At 36.6% G+C, this 26,011-nt stretch overlaps 3 protein-coding genes and 4 non-coding genes across 11 annotated transcripts in view; 3 read left to right on the plus strand and 4 right to left on the minus strand.

Moving 5' to 3' along the window:
- Positions 1-2,993, plus strand: part of ngef (neuronal guanine nucleotide exchange factor) — a 36,449-nt gene extending 33,456 nt beyond the window's left edge. For all 4 annotated transcript variants that reach the window (XM_058799345.1, XM_058799344.1, XM_058799343.1 and 1 more), the window contains 4 exons: positions 205-363; positions 448-527; positions 1,443-1,547; positions 1,828-2,993. In XM_058799345.1, coding sequence (XP_058655328.1) covers positions 205-363; positions 448-527; positions 1,443-1,547; positions 1,828-2,045 — 562 coding nt within the window. In that variant the 3' untranslated portion in view covers positions 2,046-2,993. The remainder of the gene's footprint in view (positions 1-204; positions 364-447; positions 528-1,442; positions 1,548-1,827) is intronic.
- Positions 2,994-5,066: 2,073 nt separating this feature from the next.
- trnai-aau (transfer RNA isoleucine (anticodon AAU)) lies at positions 5,067-5,140 on the plus strand. Its single transcript has one exon. It is a non-coding gene; the product is annotated as a tRNA-Ile (tRNA).
- A 289-nt stretch (positions 5,141-5,429) lies between these two features.
- On the minus strand, positions 5,430-5,501 carry trnap-ugg (transfer RNA proline (anticodon UGG)). The gene has a single exon. It is a non-coding gene; the product is annotated as a tRNA-Pro (tRNA).
- Positions 5,502-5,834: 333 nt separating this feature from the next.
- On the plus strand, positions 5,835-5,906 carry trnaw-cca (transfer RNA tryptophan (anticodon CCA)). The gene has a single exon. It is a non-coding gene; the product is annotated as a tRNA-Trp (tRNA).
- A 281-nt stretch (positions 5,907-6,187) lies between these two features.
- On the minus strand, positions 6,188-6,259 carry trnap-agg (transfer RNA proline (anticodon AGG)). Its single transcript has one exon. It is a non-coding gene; the product is annotated as a tRNA-Pro (tRNA).
- A 2,109-nt stretch (positions 6,260-8,368) lies between these two features.
- On the minus strand, positions 8,369-14,962 carry LOC131554127 (uncharacterized). 2 transcript variants are annotated; one of them, XM_058799249.1, is made up of 6 exons: positions 14,840-14,962; positions 12,645-12,787; positions 9,609-9,866; positions 9,264-9,509; positions 8,929-9,173; positions 8,369-8,507 (listed from the first exon to the last, which is right to left on the minus strand). In XM_058799249.1, the coding sequence occupies exons 2-5, from the start codon at positions 12,707-12,709 to the stop codon at positions 8,948-8,950; spliced, it is 795 nt and encodes a 264-aa protein (XP_058655232.1). In that variant the 5' UTR covers positions 12,710-12,787; positions 14,840-14,962; the 3' UTR covers positions 8,369-8,507; positions 8,929-8,947. The 2 variants fall into 2 exon arrangements, with proteins under 2 accessions (XP_058655232.1, XP_058655231.1); XM_058799248.1 differs by having other exon boundaries at positions 9,609-9,869.
- Positions 14,748-26,011, minus strand: part of si:ch211-281l24.3 (uncharacterized) — a 65,916-nt gene continuing 54,652 nt past the window's right edge. The window contains 11 exon segments of the mRNA XM_058799250.1: positions 14,748-15,361; positions 16,232-16,315; positions 16,416-16,688; positions 16,806-17,108; positions 17,200-17,457; positions 18,008-18,253; positions 18,341-18,586; positions 18,700-18,957; positions 21,097-21,531; positions 23,134-23,571; positions 25,349-25,795. Coding sequence (XP_058655233.1) covers positions 15,295-15,361; positions 16,232-16,315; positions 16,416-16,688; positions 16,806-17,108; positions 17,200-17,457; positions 18,008-18,253; positions 18,341-18,586; positions 18,700-18,957; positions 21,097-21,531; positions 23,134-23,571; positions 25,349-25,795 — 3,055 coding nt within the window. The 3' untranslated portion in view covers positions 14,748-15,294.

Here is a 26,011-nt window from a genome sequence, read left to right on the forward strand (position 1 = left end):
TTGATTGTCCATTTAATGATTTGTTGATATTGATTGTCGAAAGATGAATGCTGAAATAGTTTAAAATGGCTAAATGTTGTCTGAATAATGTACTTGACTGATATTTACTCACTAGTCTCACTCTCCAATGATTGTTTTTCTGGGTATTATGTTTGTTTTTGCTAAAAAAATATATTGTATTTGTATTTTGAATGTGTGTTTCAGTGGAGAGAAGTACCAGGTTCTGGACTCTTGCAGCCGCTCCATGCTGAGGACTGAAGACCTGGAGGATCAGGGTCAGATGCTGGCCTGTGCGTTTGTGCTGAAGCTGCTGGAGAACCAGGAGGACAGAGAAGTCAGCTACATGCTCAAGTCTGAAAGCATGTGAGAACGCAGTCCTAAACCACTATCACAGAGATTACAGGACATGTTTGCTTTGTGCACTAATGGCTCTATGAATGTTTACAGAAGCGATAAACTGCGCTGGATATATGCTTTGACTCCAAACCGACGTACGAGATTCCTCTCAACCAGCACTCACCAACCAGGTACATCACATATTATGCGTACACACCCTATGTAGCATACCACTATCCCATGAGTTTGATTCTGAAGAATCATAAAGCTTGAATGAATGAATGAATGAATGAAGCATTTATATAGCGCTTTATTGTGTATTGCTATACACCCAAAGCGCGTTACAATCATATAGGGGGTCTCTCCTCAACCACCACCTGCACATTGATTTGGATAAAAAGCTCAAGCTGCTAAATGTAAAAATGAGGTACTGGTTTCTGAATCAGACAAGATAATTCCCATCTCTATTTGTCATAATTAGACAGTTTCCATTTCTGTCATCACACTAGTTATCTCTGTAATTGATTCAAAATCCCATTTCTCAGTCCCGTTCCTTCTATATTTATCATCTTTTACTGTCCTATTTCTTCCTGTCCCAATAAATAAGTGACATGAAAGACTATTCTATTTCATTTTATTTCAAATAAATAATAAAATAATTTTTCTAATATTATACAGGAAATAATATAACACATATATATATATATATATATATATATATATATATATATATATGTGTGTATGTATGTCTGTGTGTATATATATATTGTGTGTGTGTGTGTGTGTGTGTGTGTTTGTATATATATATATATATATATATATATGTGTGTGTGTGTGTGTGTGTGTGTGTGTGTGTATGTATGTATACCGTATATAAATTTGTATTTAAAATATGACAAGTAATGTAAAGAAATTTATTTATTTATTTATTTTAATTTTAATTAATTTATTTTAATTTTCTAATAATATAATTTATTTTTTTTTATTTATTAAATTAATTTATTGAATAAATAATGTAATACATTTTATTTTATTTTACTTTCTTGACTTGAATTAGTGAGATATCTGTGTGCAGTCTGATTTATTGTTTTTCTGGTGCATGTCAGATTCTCCACAGGTTCAGTGTATCCAGTCGTACTCCTCTCAGGAACCTGATGAGCTCTCTGTAGAAATGGCTGATGTGCTGCACATTCTGGAGTGTACCGATGATGGTAAGAGATCACAAACATTAGACGTCCTTAAAAATCAGTCAGTGCATGCCTTAAACAAAAGACTTGCAATAAGCCGTGCAACTTCATCAGACTTTGCTGTTTTTGGCTAGACCAGGTCTTCGTCTTTCATTTCTGCATCATCTGCTGTCATTTGCGTGAACTTGTCTCTCTTGCTGTGTTGCTTCCTTTCGTCTGTTCTGTTTTATTATTTTTGTGACATGTCCTTCCTGTTTTTCTTCTCTCTGAACATTCATGGCATATCCGTCTCTCTCACCCTCAGGCTGGATGTTGGGTGAAAGGTTGCATGATGGCGAGCGAGGCTGGTTCCCGACCCGCGTGGTGGAGAAGATCATGAGTGCTGAAGTTCGGGCTCAGAACCTCAAAGAGTGTCAGAGGATCCAGCAGGCTCAGGAAGGAGCACAGGGGGCCAGAGCCGCCTCCAGGGGGCGCCGCCCAGCTAAAAGCCCCCAATACACTCCCACCTGGACTGACCTGTAGATAAGGAGCAAGAAATGACATTGCATAACCACCACAAGCATCATACGTTCTCCTAATTCCTGACCCGGTAACCCGGAAGCGGCATCCCCTAGATGTCACGGCGGACCGATAGTCATTCTGTGTCCAGTGTTTTATTGAATACGTGTCCGGCGTCACAGTGAGGACTCGACAGGGTCGTGGAAGAGCTCTTGCACTATAAGCACTTGTGTTTTTGAATCGCTGCTTCCATACAGTCCTAACACACTGTTAGCATGAAGGATTTCAACTTCCGCAATCACACACGGGACTACTTTTCTGACGCATATGAGGTGAAGGAAAATAAATGCTACGTCAGGACTTTTGTAAAGTCGTAATGCTTCTCTGGAAAAGGAATGTATTAATGTGCATGGTCACACCTTACTGACATTACAGGCTTGTGTTTTTAAACTAACCTCTGAGGACAAAGAGGATGTACAGCACCGTATGGAGCTCATTCTCCTCCCATCCACTTGAAGAACAAAATGAAAATAAGAGAGAAAATGAACAAAGATAATCAAATGCACATATATAGCATTTTGAATGCGATTATTGGGGAACATGGAGGTAAAAAATGCAGATGAAGAACACGGAGGCGTTTATTGCACGTGCTGCATGAAAATATGTGTACAATCACATACACATTAAACAATGTTTTCCTACACAAACACACCACACACAAGAGAGTAATGTTGTTAAACCAGTCTAACAACCGTGTCCTAACCAGATTCAACATGGTAACTTTCCAGAATCAAGACATTTGTCCATACTGAAAGCGAAAATGCTCAGTGTTTAATATAGCATAACCATGTTTAATATTAACTAATCACATTTTTGATACAGACAATCACCTTTTTATTTGGATGCACAACCAATTAAAATAATGTGTGTATTTATATATATATATATATATATATATATATGATTAAATAATTAATATAAATAAATACTTTTTTTGCATGATTTAAGAAGCACAATTGACCATACTGATAGACTATTTTGAAGTCGTCTTTTTTTTTTTTTTGTAAGGTTTTTTTTTTAATTTATTTTGGTCTTTATTCCACAAGTATACAGTATATATAAATATAGCAAATACGAGATGCAACTGCATTACTAGAAAATAGCTTCTAACAAGATGGCTGCTGTGAACTGACTTGTCTTAAAGGGATAGTTCACCCCCAAAACTGTTTTTTTTACTAATTTTGTTCCAAACCTACCATGTTTTCTTTTTTGAACCACAGGAGAAGATTTTAGGCACTATTATTATTTTTTGGTGCGGCATGTCACTTGCTGCTCATAGCCTGTTAGGTCATAAACATCCATTTACAAAGAATAGATGCTTTTGTCATTTTATTAGTCGAATCTGCTTTGGACATGGTTTAACAATCTTTTCTAATAGAGACTGTAACTTCCATGAGAGATGAGTCTTGCTGCTCGGCTGGAGTAGGTGTTTTATAGTTGTGTGCATGTTCATATGAAAACCTCTCATGTTAAAAAATGTGGTAAAGAGTTGTTGCCAAATAATTGTCCTATTTCATTTTGTAAAAAGATAATTTATTGTTAATGAAAATAAATCTTGAATGTTGAGACCTTGTCATCCCTGTCTCACCTTATCTAATAAATGACAAACCCCCGCTTTCTGTAAGAAATGTGTTCATTTCTGCCCAGTTTAAGTTTTGACCTTCCTTTTTTGACCTTCTGTCTCTAATGTGACGTATTGATATTCAATGAGGGAAACAATGTAGGGTAGATCTTGATTTTATACATCAAGAATTCTTTGAATGATGAAACGTGCCTCTGTGTGACTGATCAGGAAAGGCACTTTAATGGCAGCTAAAAATGTAAGCTATTTTAAAAAACTTTATTGTAGTTAGTATATGTAGATAGAGCAAGTCAGAATTTTTTTTATTCATTGTGCACATTACAAACTGATTGCTTGTCTTGGTAGTTTCACCCAACAAGCTGTTTCCTGAAGAAGACTTTGCAGCTGCAGAACTGACAACACCAGGCCACTTCCTCTTTTCCAGCTCTTAACAGACATCTCTTATTCTAAAAAAACATGATCAGAGTTCAAATATTATCAGAGGAGCGTTCAGGATGTGGTCTTGAAACGTGAACATGTGACTGAGACCATACTGTATACAGTGTACATACAGCATTTCACTTACAGTGAATTGGAAACCCCTTGAATTCCATGCACTTTCTTGAATAAACTATATAGAAATTAATGTTATAGAACTAAAATAAAGTTCCCTGGGTTTTGCTTAAATGATGCTCCCTTGCAGATGAAGATGAAAGTGATACATAGCCTACTGCAGATAAATACATATTTAGTCAGCTTTGCAGATCACGTGAGTAAAATCCACTTTGGTAAGTCTAGATAAGCAGAGAAGCTTACAACATTCTTTTAGATGGAATGATATGACTGATTTCTCATAGAGACATTAAGCAAGCATCACAGCTAGTAAAAACATGCTGGGTGACTTTACAATAACTTCTTTTCACTGTATGATGAGGACTTTTGAATGTTGTTAGATGGAGATAAAGTTTACCTAAAACTAGGTGTTTGCATTCTTTGTCATCGAGATAAACCAAGAGCATGATCTTTTATTATACAAATTAATTATGGTTACAAAGTTACAATTGCACTGGATTTGTTTATTTATTTGAAAAACGTTAGTTGGCAAATGTCAGATGCCATAATAAAAAAAAAAACAGCCTTCAGTTTAATAACTTTATAGTCAAGCTTTGTGCGGAGAAAAAGTAGTTCAGTTGAGATCTACTGACATCTAGCGGTAGTAGAATATAAGTGCGCTGTGCAACTTTGTGCATTCAGTAACTCAAAAGACCATTAACAAATGAATTAATCTATCTCACATTTTAGACATGATTTACAGCTCGCGTTTACTGGAGAAACATTAGTATTTCTATTCTCCTACTTTTGAGAACAGTGCCCACTACATCAGACATACGTTTTTCAAAAGATATTTTTGACTGGGCTTACATGGCCGGTTAGCTCAGTTGGTTAGAGCGTGGTGCTAATAACGCCAAGGTCGCGGGTTCGATCCCCGTACTGGCCAAATTTTTTGACTGGAGTGCTGTAAATAGTGTGGTGGTAAATGCACATCTTGAGTGATTTGGATGTTGTGGTTCTTTTAAATAATATGATGCGTTGTCTTATTATTGTGGATGTTTAATACTGTAAATTAGTTAACTTACAGAACTTCATCCTTCACTATTTAACCACGACTCGCGCATGCTACTCTGCCTTGTTTGAAATACCGTGCTTCTAAAAGAGGTCGGTTGCGGTGGACTACATTTGCCGCAGTAATCGTCAGCACATTTTCAATTGAAAAATAAGAAAAGGAAGGGCTCGTCCGGGATTTGAACCCGGGACCTCTCGCACCCAAAGCGAGAATCATACCCCTAGACCAACGAGCCACAAAAATATTGCTCAGTTCCATATCTCAAATATTTCAACATTGCGTGAAAAACTGTTCTGTATATAGTTCTATATATTATAGGGTATATATAAGAGCATTTGTACATAAGGACATTATGTACGAAATGATAGATACAATAACGGCAATTTAATACTACCTTGTACAAATGCGTGTCGAACTGGATCACATCAATTTGCGGTTTGGATTAGTATGTAAATGGTTAGTTTCAAATAAACTACACGTGACTTCAATTTTATTAGATTCAATGTTAGTCACACATTTGACAAAACTATTCTATAAAGGGCTAATATTTTACTCTACACTACCGTGAGACCTCGTGGCGCAACGGTAGCGCGTCTGACTCCAGATCAGAAGGTTGCGTGTTCAAATCACGTCGGGGTCATACTTTTAATCTTTTTGTTCCCACGTTTTTTAAATCAGTATAATCACATTACCATTTAGTGGGGTACAGTACTACAGTCCGTTACATACAATCGACAGCAGTGCCGTTCAGTTCGGTAAATGCTACCGATGTGCACTGATTCATGATAAAGTGTTGCGACAGATGTCGGTGGATTTCTACCTTGATTACAATCTACATTACAATAAATAAATGAAATTGAAGAACACTGTTGTTTTAAATAATCCAGCATTTTGTAAAGAGTGAAGAAGAAAAAAGATACAGGGCTCGTCCGGGATTTGAACCCGGGACCTCTCGCACCCTAAGCGAGAATCATACCCCTAGACCAACGAGCCATATGACACAATAAGCGCTATGGCCACATTGTCAACGTACATCTACATACATAGTTTAAAAGTAAACACCGGAAAATTTCATGACATCTTTAAAAAAAAAAAGGGTTTAAAGTGATCGACTCTGTCTTTGAAACAAGGTCGGATCCAGCATTCATTGGATATTTCTGTTATTCAATACCTTGTCATACTAGTTTTCTACAAGTCCAAAAAGAGCAAGGCAGGGGAGAAGAAAAGAGGAGACAAAGTAGCCTACTGGTCAGAAGTGTTTATTGGAATAATTATAGATGCTGTATGAAAACAAGAACCATAATAATAACACCCACAGCAATTAACTGCATTAAAAGAGACTGAGTACTGGAGTATGTTTACATTAATTCATTTAGCTGATGCTTTTAATCAAAACGACTTAAAAATCAGGAGTATAGAAAAGCAAATCATCCTGAGGAGGTAATAACAGAAGTGCTAACAATACAAAGGTTTACACATTGTCCCGAAGAAAATAAAGCATATAAATATTTTTATTCTAGTCAACCTCTACAGTTTAGTGCTCACTGAAAAAAACTGATTTTTGCTGTTTCTTGAATATACTGTATTTGGCAGTCTGGGTAATACTGGGGAGATCATTCCACCAGCAAGGGACAGTGAATGTGAATTTTAGGGAAAGTGACACTGTACCTCTATTATAGTACTAAGGTGTTGGAGGTCAGTAAGACGGTGTGGAGCTTGTGGCTGTACTGTACGCAAGCATCAATGTCTTGAACTTGATGTGAGTTGTAGCCAGTGAAGATAAATTAATATAGTACTACATACTCAAGAAATAATTATTGCAAAATATATTGCAATATAAACATAATCACAGCTTTGTAATATAATCATTTCATTTAAATGATTTAAAACAATAAACTATGACACAGAACAGTGTTTAGTGCTTTGCAGAGTGATTGTCTGTTTCATCATAAATCAAGCCTTATACAAAAAATCATCTTAATGATATATCAGTCAGCTTCTGGTCCAGGATCCTCATCATATTTCAAATCGTTTGTCTCTGATGAACTGCTTTCTATCACTGATTTTGTTTCCAAAGAGTCTGCAAACACAAAATTGATCACGCCATGATTTACAAGTCAACTGATCAACATCCTCAACCCCCATATTTAAATATTTTAGATATCAAAAAAGCAGACTGCATTTATTTTACATTACTGTAATTAAACAATTCTAGATTACAGATTACAAAATATGAGACTTGAATAAAACAGACTCATGCCTTTATAAACACGAAACACAAATGATTTATCATTTGTTTAATTAATAGATTAAGGGTTAATAGATCTACACTAATAAACCACAGATCACACACTTACCGTACAGTCTGAATATTGCTGTGAGTGCAGACGACACTGTGGATGCTCTTTGCTGATTCATTTGTCATATTATTGTGACTCAGGCTATAAGAAGAAATGAGATGAATAAACTGAATAGAAATAAACATGAAACAAACAAGTTTAAATAATGTGTTTTATATCTCTCTATCCCTGACGTGTCTGTGTAACTCACGCCAGAGTCTGGGCTTTGTGCAGATGTGGCAGCAGCGGCTCCATGCAGTGATCAGTGAGTTTGCAGCGACTGAGATCCAGTTCTGTCAGTCCTTCAGAATATTCCAGAAACAGAGCCAGCTGTTCACAAGCTCTCTGGTCCATCTGAGTGTGACTGAGGTCCATCTCTCCTCCTAAAGCCTGTGAAAGAGCCTCAGCCCTCCTTAAAGAGCCTCTCTCAGCTCCATCTGTACTAATACAAGCCAGAAACTGCAGCAGCAGAGCTTTACTACAGCTGATGAGAGGAAGGAGAACAGAAGGACAAACATGAATGTGAGAATAATACACAGAGACTTTATAATAAGATAAAATAATGCATTGTCATATATCAGTGTCAGATATCTTACCTCAGCTGGACTTGAGGCAGGATTGGCCAAAGTTGTTTCAAGGCCGTATCAGAGAGCTCACAGTCCTGTAAGATCAACTTCACAATACTTTGCGTTTTCTGAAGCACAGATGAGATTATTCTACAGTCTTTAATGGTTAATTTAAAATGTTTTTGCTTTTTCTGTGTGTTTGTTGAACCCAGAGCAGAGCAGCAGGAGAAGTCCAGTCTGTTGTGAAGAGCCGAGAGAAGAACATCTGCTGCCTTCTGCTGGAGATCAGAGGAACTGCAGCAATGAAGCAGCTTCAGCAACAGCAGCCTGTCAACACTAAACCACACACACAAATACTGTCAAACACACACATGCATTACTAAACAGTCATGTGAGTCTCGTATATCTCCATAATGATGGACAGAGTAAAGCTGGGGCTCAGCCTGTGGAGAATAAGATCACTCGATGAAATCTACAAGCAACTTTAATTGCTTTAATGGATGTAGCCGTTTAGTCATGTCAATTTGTAGGTCGTAAGGCTGATTTTTCATGGGAATTTCTAATGGGTATTTGCGAGTAAAAAAAAAAAAAAAGTCTGTCTACGATATAAACATCTCATAAATCATGTAATTTAAAGTTGAAAAAGCATTTGAAATTCCAGAGGGAACTCATGGCTCAAAAATAGCAATTCTCTTCTAGGTTTTATGACAAACAGTCTTACAAACTGAGCAGCTTTGTCCTTGAGAGATTCTTTTACCGTTTCAGCTGGATTCTGTCTAATAATGGCAGAAGTTCTCTGATGTTTTCACAAGTGATTTTGCTCTTCTGAAGTCCAACTTCAAGTTTATAGCTTGATGTTGCAGCAGGTAATGAATCACTTCCCAGGTCAGTGAGCAGGAGGACAGATCCTTAGACACCTTCTTCAGAAAGCAGCGTGTCAGTTCATCATCCTGTGCTTCATACACCACTGAAACCAGCTGCTGAAGAGCCTCTTTAGAGAACCTGAACACACACAGAACAGGACTCATCAATTTGTAAGAGAGTTTATTTTACTCACAAAACTTGGGCCAAGCCACTGAGCTGAACACAGACCTGATAGTCATGGGTTCCTGGAGACCAAACAGAGTCGTGAGAGACAGAGCCTCTGATTTACACTCAGTGAGATCCAAACACTGGACAGACAACAGACTCAGGAGAGACGTCAATCTGCTCAGGATATGAGGAAGATTTTGCTTCGAGTCTTTTGTGATCAGTGAGAGCTCATCTGTGGTCAGTGGAAAAGGACCCTTAAATGACCTCAGCGCTCTGACCATCTTCACTAACATCCTGTCTTCCAGACTGTCAAAGATAAAATAAAAACAAAGATCATGAGAAACATTCACATTTCAGATTCCAGGATGATGTAAATGGTGTAAATGCAGGTAACGTATCCCAAACCTCAGTTTCTGAAGATGTTTGATGTGTTTGAAAAGCCGTTCGAGTCCTCTGACAGAGATGGCTTGTGGCTTTAGAGTCAGGTTTAGTTTTGAGGCTGAAAGGCCCAGAACTCTCCCCACAGATCTGCAGGTGCTGCTGGGTAATTTTCCACTCAGAGTGATGCTAAAGTCCAAAGCCTGGAGCAGAGGAGTCACCTGATCTGCCTTCACTCTGGGTCCAAACACTTCACATAGAGATGGAATGAACCGCTCTGCATTCCTGCTTAACGGACGTGACAAAAAAAAGGAAAAAAAAGACCCAAGTTTTAAAGTTGAAAGTTTTCGGAAGACAATGTAGGCCTATTTGTAGACTTTCTGTGATTTACAATGCACAGCCCAGAAGCAACAATATCTGCCGGATGGAAAGGGTTGGCTATTCACAACATAAAATATAGCCTACATAGGCTATTTTTTTTTATTTTAATAAATTCGTTTTTGTGTTTCAGAGGAAAAATCAGTGTTATGGATCGACAGACATCTCGCCGTTACTGACGTGACAGTTCTGAAAGCAGAATTTATACAATGGAAACGCGTAGCTAAAATGCTTTAAAAACTTTAAAGGGGTCATATAATGCTACATGCACTTTTACAAGTTGTTTGAACTGAAATGTGTGTTGGCAGTGTGTGTACACAACCACCCTATGTTTGCTTCGCCTAGTTCGCAGCACCTGAAGGATGTATTCGTTATGCAAACATTCAGAAGGCGGGACCCGTTTTGAAACTGCAACATTAATTGATTTAATTGCAGATGAGTGACAATTCAACTATATCCAATGAACAATGAGGCTAGTATTTCTGCCCGTCTTGACTGGTGGACTGGCATATAGGGAATGCTACGTTATGGAGGCCCCTCCTCAAAGCCCAAGGCCCTATAGGTAAGGGGTCATCAACCTTGATCCTGGAGGGCTGGTGTCCTGCATAGTTTTGCTCCAACTTGCCTCAACACACCTGCCTGTATACCAAGTAAGACCTTGATTAGCTGCTTCAGGTGTGTTTGATTAGGGTTGGAGCTAAACTCTGCAGGACACCGGCCCTCCAGGACCGAACTTGGCGACCCCTGCCCTAGGCAATCGCCTGCTCTGCCTGCCTATAACTAGCGCCGGCCCTGACTATGTTAATATCAGAAAATGACACTTGTCATAATATACACACTTTTATTTTGTTTCAAACCTGTATGACTTTTATTTTCATTGAAACACAAAATATGACACAAGGCAGAACATAAGATAAGTAAGGAATAATTGACAACGGGCCCGTTGAATTATTCGCGTCGTGACCGCATCACCACCTTGGGTGTGCATTATTTTTCTAATAATTCAACGGACCGAAGTCAATTATTCTGCTTATACTACGGTTGCCACACCTCAAGACATCGATCAGATGATATATTTCAAGGCATTCGTCTGGTATTTCTACTTAAATCGCTATTCATGACATGATCTGTCGTTTTTATCCTTTTGTTTACTATATTTATTTGTTTGGCCAGTGTCGTTGTGTTTTGGTTATTTTGCTGTTGTAAGACCTTTGAAATAACAGAAATCATTTGGCGAAGTGATATGGTCATGTAATGCGGTCAATAGCTGCCTGGAACTACGTTCGCCGTGCGTTTCCCTGAAAATAATTGCACACCTTAGAACGTTCGTCAGCCAATCAGATTCAAGCATTCAACGGCCCCGTAGTATAAAGTATAATAATCAACACCTTCTGGGTGAACTTATAGTACAGGGTCATCTAAGCTGTGAAATCATCACTGACCAAAAAGTGTAAATGTTTAAAACGTTTAAAAAAAAAAAATAATAATAATAATAAATTTAAATGCATAATCTTCAGGAGTTAAAGGAATCGCTATTAACACGTTGCTTTGTCGCATCCAAACAGGGTTGATTTTTAACTGTATTAAAATAAATATTTAACTTCTCATAGTGGTGATTTAGTAACTTTATTATTTAATTTCTTATACAACATACACAAATCAGTATGGGTGAATAGTGATTTTCATTCTTTCTTAATGATGGAGTGCTCTATTAATCCTCAAAATAGCATTGCTTTAATATACTGTATCAACTCTATAGCTTTGGTCCTTTCAAAGTTCAGGCCATCTGCTGTCTTCCAAACTTATGCATGACTGAAAACAGAATAACCTCCATTTACAAACCCATGCCAATTTAATGTTGCACATAAAAAGCCTTTAAAATTCAATAACTTGGCTCTGTTGAGGAGTTCCTCACTAAAAGTCAAAGGAAAGACATCAATAACAAAGTGAAACTGTATTTTCACAATGGGTCATTTTATAATAAGTCACAATTTTTAAATTGCTTCAAAATAATATTAGTTTCTTTGTAGTCATGCACTCTCATGAGTGTCGTTGAGTTCACAGTAACAGATTTTTAGGCTCATTTCCAGTTGAAATGACTGAACATCTAATTGTCTTAGTTTAGAAAATATTAACTCATAAAATTATCAAGTGAAGTTTATCATGTTGAACATTGTAAACAACTAAAACAATTCCAAAGTTTACCCCAGAGCTTACCTGCTGTGTATGCCTCATGGACAGGTGCACAGACAGGATGATATATTGTGGGATGATAACCTTACTTAATCTTATATATTTTTATTCATTTTTTTTAATTGAAAGTCTTCCTCTTTAAGACACAGAACAACAAATTCAACAAATGCAGTAAGTGAAATAATAAATATCGAAGTATAATTGTATTCTAATCATCAAATATGGTCTAATATTTAGATCAACACGACTGCAAGTGTCATATGGCTTTTCTATATCAGATAATATTGAGTAACTTACTGTCTTAGACAGAGTATTGCCAGATACTTTGTTCTTTTTGCTCAGTCAGTAAAGCAAAAACAGAACAGACAAACTACAACAGAATTGATATTTATGCATTTACCTGTACAAGACAAACATCAGAACAAAACAAAGAGAGTTTATGTGCAAAAGTTTTGTTGCTGCTCTCCTGGATTGTGTCTCAATCTGTCTCACCTCATGTTCATTACTGATCTGTCCACTCTCACTCTCGGTGATGTAGAGCTCTGTGTAGATCTCATTCAGGAGTGTTTTGCTCTTCCCTCACACACACAAACGTCTTCATCAGATTTGATCTAAACGTGCTGAGGACTTCATGACTGTAAAATTAAAATACCACATTATTGCATGGTTTAAAGAGGTTAATGTTCAGAGCAAAGACTTTTCTTTTACATAAATATACGAATTAATAGGTTTATGAAGTTTCACTTAATAATCATTTGTTTGAATGTGTGGTTACCCACTGTAGTAATTAGTAGAATCATACACTCTTATATGGATGTAAATTTTCTTATTACCTTTGTTTGTCTGTTTATCTGCTCATTTGCATTAGACTTACTGCAGGGATGTCCAATCCTGCTCCTGGAGAGCCACTGTCCTGCAGAGTTGAGCTCCAACCTCAAATAATCACACCTGAACCAGATAATCAAGGTCTCACTAGGCATAACTTCCAGGCTATTGTGTTGAGGCAAGTTATAGCTAAACTCTGCAGGACAGTGGCCCTCCAGGGCCAAGTTTGGAGACCCCTGACTTACTGGATAGCATGACCAATCACAGAATGACAGGTTTTAAAAAAAAAAAAAAAACCTTTATGCAAACTCACACATTTTCAACATTATAAAGGTTATTTAATAAAGTATTTATTCAAAGTAACTGCATCCTTGAGACATTTCTTCACTCTAGAGGTTTGTGTCATCCAACAGCTAATTTTAATTTATTTAATGACATCATAATGATGATCATGTCAGGATTTGCAACATGATCTCACAGAATTCCGTGTAATGTTCACGGACTTAATTAACCTCCGAATCTGTGGTGGCATCACGGAATCGCCGAAAATTCCGTGATGGGCTCACAGAAGTGATACCAATGTAAGTCAGTGACAGGCATCAGCCGTGCTCCACGCACGGAAACCCTTAGCATCAATATGCCGACGCGATACTGGGAAATTTATCGTCATCATTATTGTTCAGAACTGGGTAGGTTTAGGGTAGGGGTGGGGTCAGGTACTCCAGTGAAAGTATAACTGCATCGGAGTCACTCTTTTTACGTGGTCCGATGCAGCGCTGGTGTTGAACCAGTGAATCCGTGCATGGACCACGGCTGATGCCTTCTGTGAGCCCATCACGGAATTTTCGGCGATTCCGTGATGCCACCACAGATTCGGGGTTAATTAAGTCCGTGAACATTACACGGAATTCTGTGAGATCAGGTTGGGATTTGTTGTATGCATGGTCAGTTTAGGAACATCAGGTGCTCAGATCAGAGTCTGATATGGCCTACATTTAAAATGCCACGTGAACAACTCTGCAGCTGCAGTGTGACTATAGCTGAACATCCTGTTACAGATCACATGTATAAAAAACAATCATATATCAACATAGTCATATCTGCTTTGTACTTAATTTATTTTATATATTTTATTTGCTGTATATTCTACCAATACATTGAATATTTTGCACATTAATATGTTATTATAGAACATATTTGTGTCTTTTCATGTTTAATCTTGTTTTTGTGCCCTTTTAATGATTAGTAGTTTATCCTGAATCACTGGTCTAGATCATAGTATGCACTTGCAGCTTGATGAATGGATATAATTCACATAATTCATTCAGTGATCATTTAAAACAAGTTGACATGCTTATATTGACATTTCAGTGTAGGCCAGTCTCAAAGTCTTATGCATTAAATAGTAGTGTCAGTTACTTTATGGAAACTTAAAAGATCTTTTGTTTGATCTTTTAATTAAAGAACATATCTAGAATTATCATCATTAATTATTTTGTCAGATTTGTAGTTATTATATTGAATATTTATTTTCCTTACAGAGACATTTCATAAATTCATAGAAGCAGTCATGAGTGTCATGTAATAATGATACAAATTCATGTATGAATCAATGTTCTTGATCTCTCTTTGTCATTTAAATGTGCTTACTAAAAACTGCAAAAAACATTTAGATTGAATTATCGAACTGCATTGAGATGATAAAGGTAAAAAAGACTTTACATATCCATGTAACGGTGTATGAAAATAATACACAATGGGAACACAGCCTTGTAGATAAATTCTAAAAATGTATTTAGATACATCCATTTACATATGTTGTAATAAATAAAGATAAAATGTGCATTTGGGCATATATGCACCTTCTTAAATTCGCAGCATGTTACGCTCCTCCTTCTGTCTTTGAACATGATGGTTTGTCAACATGAAGTTAAAATCAATGAAACAGAAAAAAACTGAGCATGCATGATTACATTTGAGATGTGCTGTTACTGGCTGAGTGAATGTCATTCATATTCACACAGATCCTCATACAGTTTTCTCCAGCAAATTATATATTTATTTAATATCATATTTACAGTGTTTCTTCCCATATAAATTTTGTTATTAGAGCTCTGTAAATGATCATATCACTTAAATCAATTCTGTCTGTTTCAAGAACAATAACAAAGAAGCAGAGAAACTAATTACAAAACCATAATAGTAAAATCTCATAGCATTCAGTTCTTTTGTTTAGTACTAAGCAGCTGTAAAATATATTTAATCATGTTTCAAGCTCTTTACAATAATCCTTGACAAATGAACCAGTCCAGGATCTTCACCATATTTCAAACCGCTTGTCTCCGATGAACTGCTTTCTGTCTCTGATTTTGTTTCCAAAAAGTCTACAAAAACAAAATAAAAAACCTGTATGATCAACAATAAGAAAACAAAATCAAAATTTATGTGTTTTCTAGTTCCACTAAATCGTCAGTTTGTGATGAATGACTCTTCACCTTAACCTTAGAAAATCATTCTTTATTCATGACAAAGGGATATTTCTCAAAGACTGATTTCGTATGTGTAGGTCTCAAAACAAACCAATCACACTTTATTATTAATTCACTAATTTTCAGAAATAACAAAGATGGTCAATTATAAAATTTAAAAAAAACCCAAGATCTCTTAAAAGGTCTCAACTGTTTCTAATAGACAGCAATGATGTTGAAAGGACAGCAAATTAAGACCTTTGTCTCCTATATTTTTCTCCTGAGAAAAACACCCTCTCACATACCTCCTTTACTGTACTTTCCTCTGGGATTAGAACAAAATACTTCAATATTTATATATCAATCATCACCTAAAGATGTATTTCATGATGTAGCACTGTCATTAATGCATGACATACATTTAAAGTGCAAAATGTTGAATTATTACACAAAATATCTGTTTTATCAAAACATTGACTATGTAGCACTTAAAACCTTCAAAATATGCTTACCATATATACCTTCAACAATGTGAATCTGAAGTTAGCATTGCTTTTCATTTTGTCTTGATAACTGAACAAATCACATTACAGATAACAGACTTGGACTAAATAAAACAGACCCATGTGACTTTATTGACTTAACTAAAGTAATTTATGCCAATGTTTTGTTTAGTTGGTTAAATCACTAAAAATAAAACTGCTTGCTTTTACTCTTTCATTTATAAATGTGACATGATGAGCCAATAGAAGGTTAACACTAATAAACCACTGATCACACACTTACCGTACAGTCTGAATATCGCTGTGAGCGCAGACGACACTCTGGATTCTCTTTGCTGATTCATCCGTGATATTATTGTGACTCAGGCTATAAGGAGAAATGAGATGGACGGATTAAAATAATATAAATGAACATAACTTTGAATAAAGTGTTTTTTCTCTATTCCTCATATGTCCGTGTAACTCACTCCAGAGTCTGGGTTTTGTGCAGATGTGGCAGCAGCGGCTCCATGCAGTGATCAGTGAGTTTGCAGCGACTGAGATCCAGTTCTGTCAGTCCTTCAGAATATTCCAGAAACAGAGCCAGCTGTTCACAAGCTCTCTGGTCCATCTGAGTGTGACTGAGGTCCATCTCTCCTCCTAAAGCCTGTGAAAGAGCCTCAGCCCTCCTTAAAGAGCCTCTCTCAGCTCCATCTGTACTAATACAAGCCAGAAACTGCAGCAGCAGAGCTTTACTACAGCTGATGAGAGGAAGGAGAACACAAACATGAATATGAGAATAATATACAGGGATAAATGTCAAAATAAATTAATACACCGTCATAGTAGCAATGGAAGAGGTCTGTCAGATATCTTACCTCAGCTGGACTTGAGGCAGGATTGGCCAAAGTTGTTTCAGGCCCTCATCAGAGAGCTCACAGTCCTGTAAGATCAACTTCACAATACTTTGAGTTTTCTGAAGCACAGATGAGATTATTCTACAGTCTTTTTCAGCTAGTTTAAAATGTTCTTGGTTTTGTGTGACTGTTAAATCCAGAACAGAGCAGCAGGAGAAGTCCAGTCTGTTGTGAAGAGCCGAGAGAAGAACATCTGCTGCCTTCTGCTGGAGATCAGAGGAACTGCAGCAATGAAGCAGCTTCTGCAACAGCAGCCTGTCAACACTAAACCACACACACAAATACTGTCAAACACACACATGCATTACTAAACAGTCATGTCTATCATGATATCAGTGCTGTTATATCAGTAAACCTGAGTCGTGTGACTCTGGAAAGTAAAGGCAGAAAGTTCTCTAGCTCCTCCTCTGGTACGGAGGTCCAGAGCAGATTGAGTTTGACAGTGTTGCAGTGCTGCAGAGTGAAGCGCAGGGCGGCGCAGTGAACAGAGTCCAACACTCGGCCATTCAGGTTGATGTCGTTTCCTGCTGAACTCATCAGACTGGATACATACTGAGGAAAACGAGTCTCATAAATCTCCATAATGATGGACAGAGTAAAGCTGGGGCTCAGCCTGTGGAGAAGAAGATCACTCGATGAAATCCACTTGAATCAAAGGCACTCAATAAATACAAATCCCCAAACTGACAAGTAAACTACAAGCAATTTTAATGACTTCAATGGATGCAATTTAACTGTTTAGTCATGATGTCAATTTGTAGGCTGACCCAAAAGGCCAATTTGATATTGAAATTGGTAAAAGCAGAAGTAAACAAGTAAAAGTAAAGTCTGTGTCTAATGATGTTAGTTTAATGTGCCTGACATATCACACAACTGTAGTTCTTGTTTGAAAGGTGTTTTTAAAGTGCAACGGTTTCAACAAACAAACTCACATTTAAGGAATGACTGTGTAAATTATGTATAGAAATAAAAAATAAAACAGGAAAGAATCTTCAAGTGTTAACAACAGATTGTGTTTTAGTCATCAGTTGAGTGAAATAAGGTTTAAAAAGCATTTGAAATTCCAGAGGGAACTCATGGCTCAAAAATAGCAATTCTCTTCCAGGTTTTACAACAAACAGTCTTACAAACTGAGCCGCTCTATCCTTGAGAGATTCTTTTACCGTTTCAGCTGGATTCTGTCTAACACCAGCAGAAGATCTCTGATGTTTTCACAAGAGATTTTGCTCTTTCTAAAGTCCATCTTCAAGTTTATAGCTTGATGTTGCAGCAGGTAATGAATCACTTCCCAGGTCAGTGAGCAGGAGGACAGATCCTTAGACACCTTCTTCAGAAAGCAGCGTGTCAGTTCATCATCCTGTGCTTCATACACCACTGAAACCAGCTGCTGAAGAGCCTCTTTAGAGAACCTGAACACACACAGAACAGACTCATCAATTTGTAAGAGTTTATTTTACTCACAAAACTTGGGCCAAGCCACTGAGCTGAACACAGACCTGATAGTCATGGGTTCCTGGAGACCCAACAGAGTCGTGAGAGACAGAGCCTCTGATTTACACTCAGTGAGATCCAAACACTGGACAGACAACAGACTCAGGAGAGACGTCAATCTGCTCAGGATATGAGGAAGATTTTGCTTCGAGTCTTTTGTGATCAGTGAGAGCTCATCTGTGGTCAGTGAAAATGGACCCTTAAATGACCTCAGCGCTCTGACCATCTTCACCAACATCCTGTCTTCCAGACTGTCAAAAACAATCAAAGATCATGAGAAACATTCACATCATATTTTAGGATGTGTCATTCTATCACAGAAGTGATTTAAAGAGTTTATAGAAAAGCTTGAAGGATCTCAAACCTCAGTTTCTGAAGATGTTTGATGTGTTTGAAGATCAGTTTGAGTCCTCTGAGAGAAATGGCTTGTGGCTTTAGAGTCAGGTTTAGTTTTGAGGCTGAAAGACCCAGAACTCTCCCCACAGATCTGCAGGTGCTGCTGGGTAATTTTCCACTCAGTGTGATGCTGAAGTCTAAAGCCTGGAGCAGAGGAGTCACCTGATCTGCCTTCACTCTGGGTCCAAACACTTCACATAGAGATGGAATGAACCGCTCGGCATTCCTACAGGACAAGCATATACAAAATAAATACTTGCAATAATATACAATTATCCTGCCCTGGTAATATTCAAGCATTTTGTTTGTCTTGTCTTAAGTTAAAATATTTACTGTATAAAACACATGTTTATAATATGTGGTGGAAAAAGCATAAAGTCTTATTTACAATAGTCAAATAAACGGCAGTATTTATCAGACCTCAGCTGTGAGATGTAGATCATCTTATTCTCTCATCTCCTGCTTTGAAGTGTATCATTCGCACAGGATTAGTTTTTAGGATATGTGTGTAAATTAATTGTTGTTTCAGATGTTACCTGCAAAGTTTATGGTCTTTTTGGGCAGGAAAAGCGATATATTGAAATCGCTACGGTGAGTGTGTTTGCTGACACAGGAACTGATCCAACACAAAATATATTTTTTTATGTATGTAATAATGCAGGAAATATTAAACATGAACATTATTACCATTATCAAAAATATTATTAGGATCAGAAATTGATTCGAATATACAATAAATATTACAATACAAGACTGTTACTATATTGCACTATATTATATTGAAATCAAAGCTAAGCTTACCATGCATCATCTTGGAAAAAAGTTTCATGTATTTAAGTCTGTACCACATGTAATAAGCATTATTTCTCTAAATAAGTTATGATGAGTGTATTTTATTTTTTGATCTAATTCAGCATCTAATTCAGACTCTTCAAAGCTGCAATAATTCTGTGGTGTTTTACTAGCATTACTACGGAGCCCTTTAAAGGACATTGTGGTGGGAAAAATTTGGGGTGGGAGGAAAAAATTATTTTCAAATGTTTTGCGGTCTCTGGCAAAACTTTTGCGTTCCCTTGTAAAACCATTTGAGTTCGGGACAAATTCTTCCTGTTTACTTTACAGCTTGCAGTGGTTACAGCTCGTATGTTCACAATGGAGTGGTTCATAGAGTTTTATTTTGAACTTGGACTCAAATAAATTAACAAGTCAGTGCTTAGTTCAAGGCATGGTTTTGGGACATAATAAAATGCTTAACGTGGCTTAATGTTTTAAAACTAATAATAATAATAATTAATAATAATAATAAAAGCTGATAAAATTGTTATGCTAATATTAATAACATTATTAAGCAGAATAGCCCAGAATATGAACGCAACGCCCTGCACGTAGCCTAAGCTTTTTCTCCCCATCACTGTTTTAATGCATTAAGCCACATTAAAGCGTTTTAGAATGTCCCAAAACCATGCCTTGAACTAACCACTGTCTGACTGTATTTCTTTATACTTGAGTCAAAGTTCAAAATAAAAACTTTATGAACCGCTCCATTGTGAACATACGAGCTGCATGAACCTTTCATTATAGCCTACCTTAAGCGTTTTCTATGGAGAAGAAAAGGCTTAACGTGCAGGGCGTTGCGTTCATATTCTGCTTTATTAATAGTAATATTATTAATAAGGTTATTAATATTAGCCTAATAATTTTTATCAGGATTTATTATTATCGAATTTAGTCCTCCAATGTCACTGTTTTACAACATTAAGCCACATTAAGCAATTTATTATGTCCCAAAACCGTGCTTTGAAATAAGCACTGACTGTATTACTTTTGAGTCCAAGTTCAAAATAAAACTCTATGAAACGCTCCATTGTGAACATACGAGCTGCAACCACTGCAAGCTGTAAAGTAAACATGAAGTGTTTGTCCGAACACAAATGTTTTGCGAGGGAATGCAAAGTTTCTCGAGGGAACGCAAAATATTTGAAAATTATTTTTTCCTCCCACCCTGAATTTTTCCCCCTCACCCCGAATTTTTCCTACCACAATGTCCTTTAAAGGGCTCCGTACATTACAGTTTCCACAGGAGTAAAATGTTATGTATATGTTGTTGAATTAATTATTAATTTTACCAATGTTTAAATCATTGACTGCTTCAAAATGCATGCTGTTAATGAAATCATTGTTGAAACATTTGCATTAAGTTTTACTCGTTACATCATGAGGGACAGCATTTTAAATTTCACTCATTCTGCTCTTTACAACAACAACAAAAAAAAATTAGCCAATAATCCTAACTGAGATTAGAAAGTATGGAAACAAAACAAATCAACCCCAGAGTAGTGTTTTATTTTCCCCATGAGACTCTCACCTCAGCTGTGAGATGTAGGGCAGACACTGGAGGAATCCCTTCACTTCACTCTCTTCATCTGTCCAGTCTATCAGCTCTACTGGTTTCTTCTCTGTTTGGAGTTTCAGCACTTCTAGGAGGATGGAGCTCTTTCTCTCTGAGAGCTTTATTCTCCAGACTGCAGGAGCTGACTGATAAATTGTCTGTAATGCTGGAAGGACACTCCTGCCTGTTTGAGTCTCATAGTCCTTACCATGTGAACACAGATCCAGCAGAATATCACTCTGACGGTTAGTGTAGTTATCACTGAAGGGGAAAGATGTGTAGCTGCACATAGATGTGAACAGCTCAGTGTAACTTTCACCAGTAGTTTTATCAAACTCTGATGCTGAAATAATCAGATTCACCAGAAACTGAACAAACCCCTTCTTCTCAAAGAAAACATAGGGATCAAATCTGTGGAGACACAAATGTAAATGCACTTCAATGTCTAATGCTGGATAATATGAAATATGGGAGCAGATTCATAATCACAACATTCATCTTTACAATAATAATAAAAAGGTAATTAGGTTTATCACACTGATCTGTATAATGACTGGATTGCTTGTTGTGTTTAAACTGCCATTCGGCGGTGAAGCCACTGGAAGTGTTTGAGCGGCTATATTGATATTCCCTACCGACAGAGAGCATCATTGACTGACAGCCAAAATACTGACTTAAAATCACCAGATTGTAAGTGTATCAGTCGCACAGAATTAGTTTTTAGGATATGTGTATGTAAATGAATGATTTCAGATGTTATCTGCAATGTTTATGGTAGGAGGAAACAATAAATTGAAATCATGAAAGTGAGTGTGTTTGCTGCACACTGCTGACACAGATAACTGATCCAACACAAAATATATTTCTTTATGTACGTAATTAAACAGGAAATATTAAACATGAACATATATCTGGTATAGAATAAGAAATTAATTTGAATATACAATAAATATTATGATGAAGACTTTGTTACTATGTTGTACTATATTGTACAGAAATTGAAAGTTGACCATGCATCATCTTTGAAATAAAGCTTCATGTCTTTAAGTCCGCACCACATGTAGTCAGCATTATTTCTCTAAATAAGTTATGATGCATGTATTTTACGTCCTGATTGAGCATCATCTATCTCAGACTCTTCAAGATCACACAAATTATATAACATTTTATAGCATTACAGTTTTCATAGGAGTAAAATGTTATGTATGTGTTTAATAATTAATTTAACCAACATTTAAATCATTAACTGCCTCAAAATGCATGCTGTTAACAAAATCATTGTTGAAACATTTGCAGTTAGCCAACTGTATGAATAAAAACAATATTACAACACAACATAACTATATAAACAGTGAATAGCCGAACTGTACAAGCTGAATAAAAGTATATGCACATATGTTACGAAGCATAAATCTTTCTTCAGATTTCAGAATGAGCACTTTGTCATGTGTAATACATGCTGAGGATCTCGTCTGTCTGATGTTCATCGTGTTCATCTAATGTTTGCTACTGTAATAAATATGAAGGTAACTTTTTAATAGGCAGGGAAATTACTGATATTAAATAACTATTTAAATGCATAGGACATTTGCGTTGCAATAATGTACAGGGAGACTTCTGATATAAAAATGGTGACTCATTAAAAATGATCTAATTCCTATTAACTAAACAGTATGTATGGGAGTATTAGTAAATACTGATATGAGAGCGGTGGCTTCACTTCTTATGAAGTCATGAGCAATCCAGTTCTCTATTAAACATCAGTTAAAGATCTATTAAAGATTTACAGGATTGGGACGTTGTGATGAGAGGCAACATTAAGTTTTACTCGTACTTCTACTAACAGCACTATTGAGATCATCATCAATTCAGTCAGTTTCAGAGATGGTGTGAAATGTACTTCAGCTCTTTGTACTCACAAACATTTTTAGCCAATAATCCTCACTGAGAGCAGAAAATATGGAAATAAAACAAATCAACCCCAGAGTAATATTTTCCCCATGAGAGTCTCACCTCAGCTGTGAGATGTAGGGCAGACACTGGAGGAATCCCTTCACTTCACTCTCTTCATCTGTCCAGTCTATCAGCTCTACTGGTTTCTTCTCTGTTTGGAGTTTCAGCACTTCTAGGAGGATGGAGCTCTTTCTCTCTGAGAGCTTTATTCTCCAGACTGCAGGAGCTGACTGATAAATTGGCTGTAATGCTGGAAGGACACTCCTGCCTGTTTGAGTCTCATAGTCCTTCACATGTGAACACAGATCCAGCAGGAAATCACACTGATAAATCTGATCTTCAAAATCAAAATAATCCTCATTAAAAGGGAAAGATGTGTAGCTGCACACAGATGTTAATAGTTCAGTGTAATTTTCTTTTTTATTTGCATCAAACTCTGACGCTGAAACAATCAGTTTCAGTAGAAACTTTACATCATCAGCTCTGTTCAAGTCAAACCTGTGGAGACACACAAATAATTATCACTTCAATGTTTAATGTACAGTATATGAACAAACATACTGCAGGTGACAAATGAAATCATTTAAACACAAAATGCATATGAAAGCTGATGGGGGGGACATTGTCATTCTACAAAGTATTTAACTGAACAAAAATCTGAGTAGTAGTCGAGTATATAACTCCTGTTGAACCAAATTTTGTTTTTTGTTATAGATCCTATGTTTTTATGTTTATTAATAGATATTGCATCCACACCAATTTCTGCATAAATTGAAAATAATTTAGAGAGATATATTGATCTGTTTTTGTCAAGAATATATTGTTGTTTGAGAGATTTGATATTCCTGATTAGTGAATATATCTGTAAGATGGAAATGCAGTAAAAGTTACAAATATCATTGTGACACTGTCACACAAGACACGTTTTAACCTGCTCAGTACATTATAATGATTTTAGGTATATTTAAGTTTTAATATGTTTTCATGTTGTCTTAGCCATATTATTCCTTTTAACTATTTTAATGTGGGTATGTCTTTAAATGAGTTTGGGTCTGCCTGTCATGTGACTGATCACATGACAGGAAATAGGAAGTGGGACAGCATAAAGGAGGCAGCATGCAAAACAATCGGGGTCATTGACCAAAGCCTGGATTGTGGAGTTACCTTTGAGGACTTTCCCTTCCAGCATCTCACCTGTTTTGGATTATCACCTCTTTGGATTGTATATACACCGGTGGACACTGTTACATTGGACTTACAGCACGCTGGATTTCTTAAGGACTGTTTTAACGGAACTGAAAGACTCTGTGCTTTTAACAGCCTAGGATTTCTAGTTTGATTGTGTTGTTTTAAGTTCTTTGTTAAGTTTGTAAATACACTGTCTGTGCCTTCTACTTTTGTTGTTGTCTCATCTTTTAAAACACTTATTTTACCTCACACAGTTTAATCTGACCCCATTTTAATTTCATGTAAGTCGGCCGATAAGGCCGATCTTTACATCATAATCAGGTGTCGTGAATTATATCTCTTTGCAATAAAAACTGAGTAGTACAAGCTCAAGCTTGTGATAGATGGAATACTTACAAAGAAATTTAGACATTTGTGACAGCCAAATGCATAAAAAAAAGTGTCAATTGAGTTTGTGTCACCCGGTGGCTGTTTGTGGTATAACGCTCTAAATAAAATCTCACAGGAACCTCAATTTATTGTTTTTGGTGAGATATATCAAGAAGCTCGTCATATTTATTTATTTTTGTCTTTCTTAATAGTGGTATTAGGAGAAAGGACATTGTCATTCTACAAAGTATTTAACTCAGGGTTCCCACACCTTGGTTAACTTCAAATTCAAGGACGTTCCAGGTCTAATACCCTCAAATTCAAGGACTTAATGTGGGGACACATTTCAAGTGAGAGCAAAGGTTACATCGCGTCACCTTGTAAGATACATTGCTACAGTTTTCATGTGTCAAACACAACTATGCAAAAAAGCTTTTTTTTTTTTCTTTTGCATTTATTTTTGGCCATATGACAGAAATCTGATTTGTCGTATTTCTGTTTTGCATAAAATTTAATAATATTAATAATAAAGTCTGTATCGGCCACTCATAATCATTTGTCATTTATATTAAGAATTTAAACCTACTGACAAAAAAAATCAACAACATTTAATTGGTCTGAACACATAACTGACTTCAGTTAACAGTGGCTTCATTAAACTCAGCTTGAAGTAGGATGTTTGTAATAGATTGTTATGTTCATAGAGACTCAGACTCACCTCAGCTGTGAGATGTAGGGCAGACACTGGAGGAATCCCTTCACTTCACTCTCTTCATCTGTCCAGTCTCTCAGCTCTACTGGTTTCTTCTCTGTTTGGAGTTTCAGCACTTCTAGGAGGATGGAGATCTTTCTCTCTGAGAGCTTTATTCTCCAGACTGCAGTATCTGACTGATAAATTGGCTGTAATGCTGGAAGGACACTCCTGCCTGTTTGAGTCTCATAGTCCTTCACACGTGAATACAGATCCAGCAGGAAATCACCCTGATAAATCTGATCTTCAAAATCAAAATAATCCTCATTAAAAGGGAAAGATGTGTAGCTGCACACAGATGTTAATAGTTCAGTGTAATTTTCTCCTTTATTTGCATCAAACTCTGACGCAGAAACAATCAGTTTCAGTAGAAACTTTACAGAAGCTTCTCTCTCTGAGTTATAAACGTCAAACCTGTGGAGACACAAATAATTATCACTTCAATGTTTAATGTACAGTATGAACAAAAATACTGCAGGTGACAAATTAAATCGTTTAAATATAAAATACATATGAAAGCTGATGGAATGATTTGAAAAGATTGAATGAGTTTGTATTTTAGTTAACCCCGTGTCACAGCCATTACATATTTTATTGCCTCTTTACTCTATCAAATGTTTTAGTAATCAC

The sequence above is a fragment of the Onychostoma macrolepis genome, chromosome 15, assembly GCF_012432095.1.
Source record: "Onychostoma macrolepis isolate SWU-2019 chromosome 15, ASM1243209v1, whole genome shotgun sequence".
NCBI classification, from domain to species: domain Eukaryota; kingdom Metazoa; phylum Chordata; class Actinopteri; order Cypriniformes; family Cyprinidae; genus Onychostoma; species Onychostoma macrolepis.

Excerpts from the sequence above, each read along its gene's own strand:
- LOC131554127 (XM_058799248.1), bottom strand. The coding sequence starts at position 12,709 with ATGAGATCTACACAGAGCTCTACATCACCGAGAGTGAGAGTGGACAGA. Across the intron at positions 9,870-12,644 it reads AGATCAGTAATGAACATGAG|CAGGAATGCAGAGCGGTTCA; the intron begins GTGAGACAGATT and ends ACGTCCGTTAAG. Across the intron at positions 9,510-9,608 it reads AAACATCTTCAGAAACTGAG|TCTGGAAGACAGGATGTTAG; the intron begins GTTTGGGATACG and ends TATCTTTGACAG.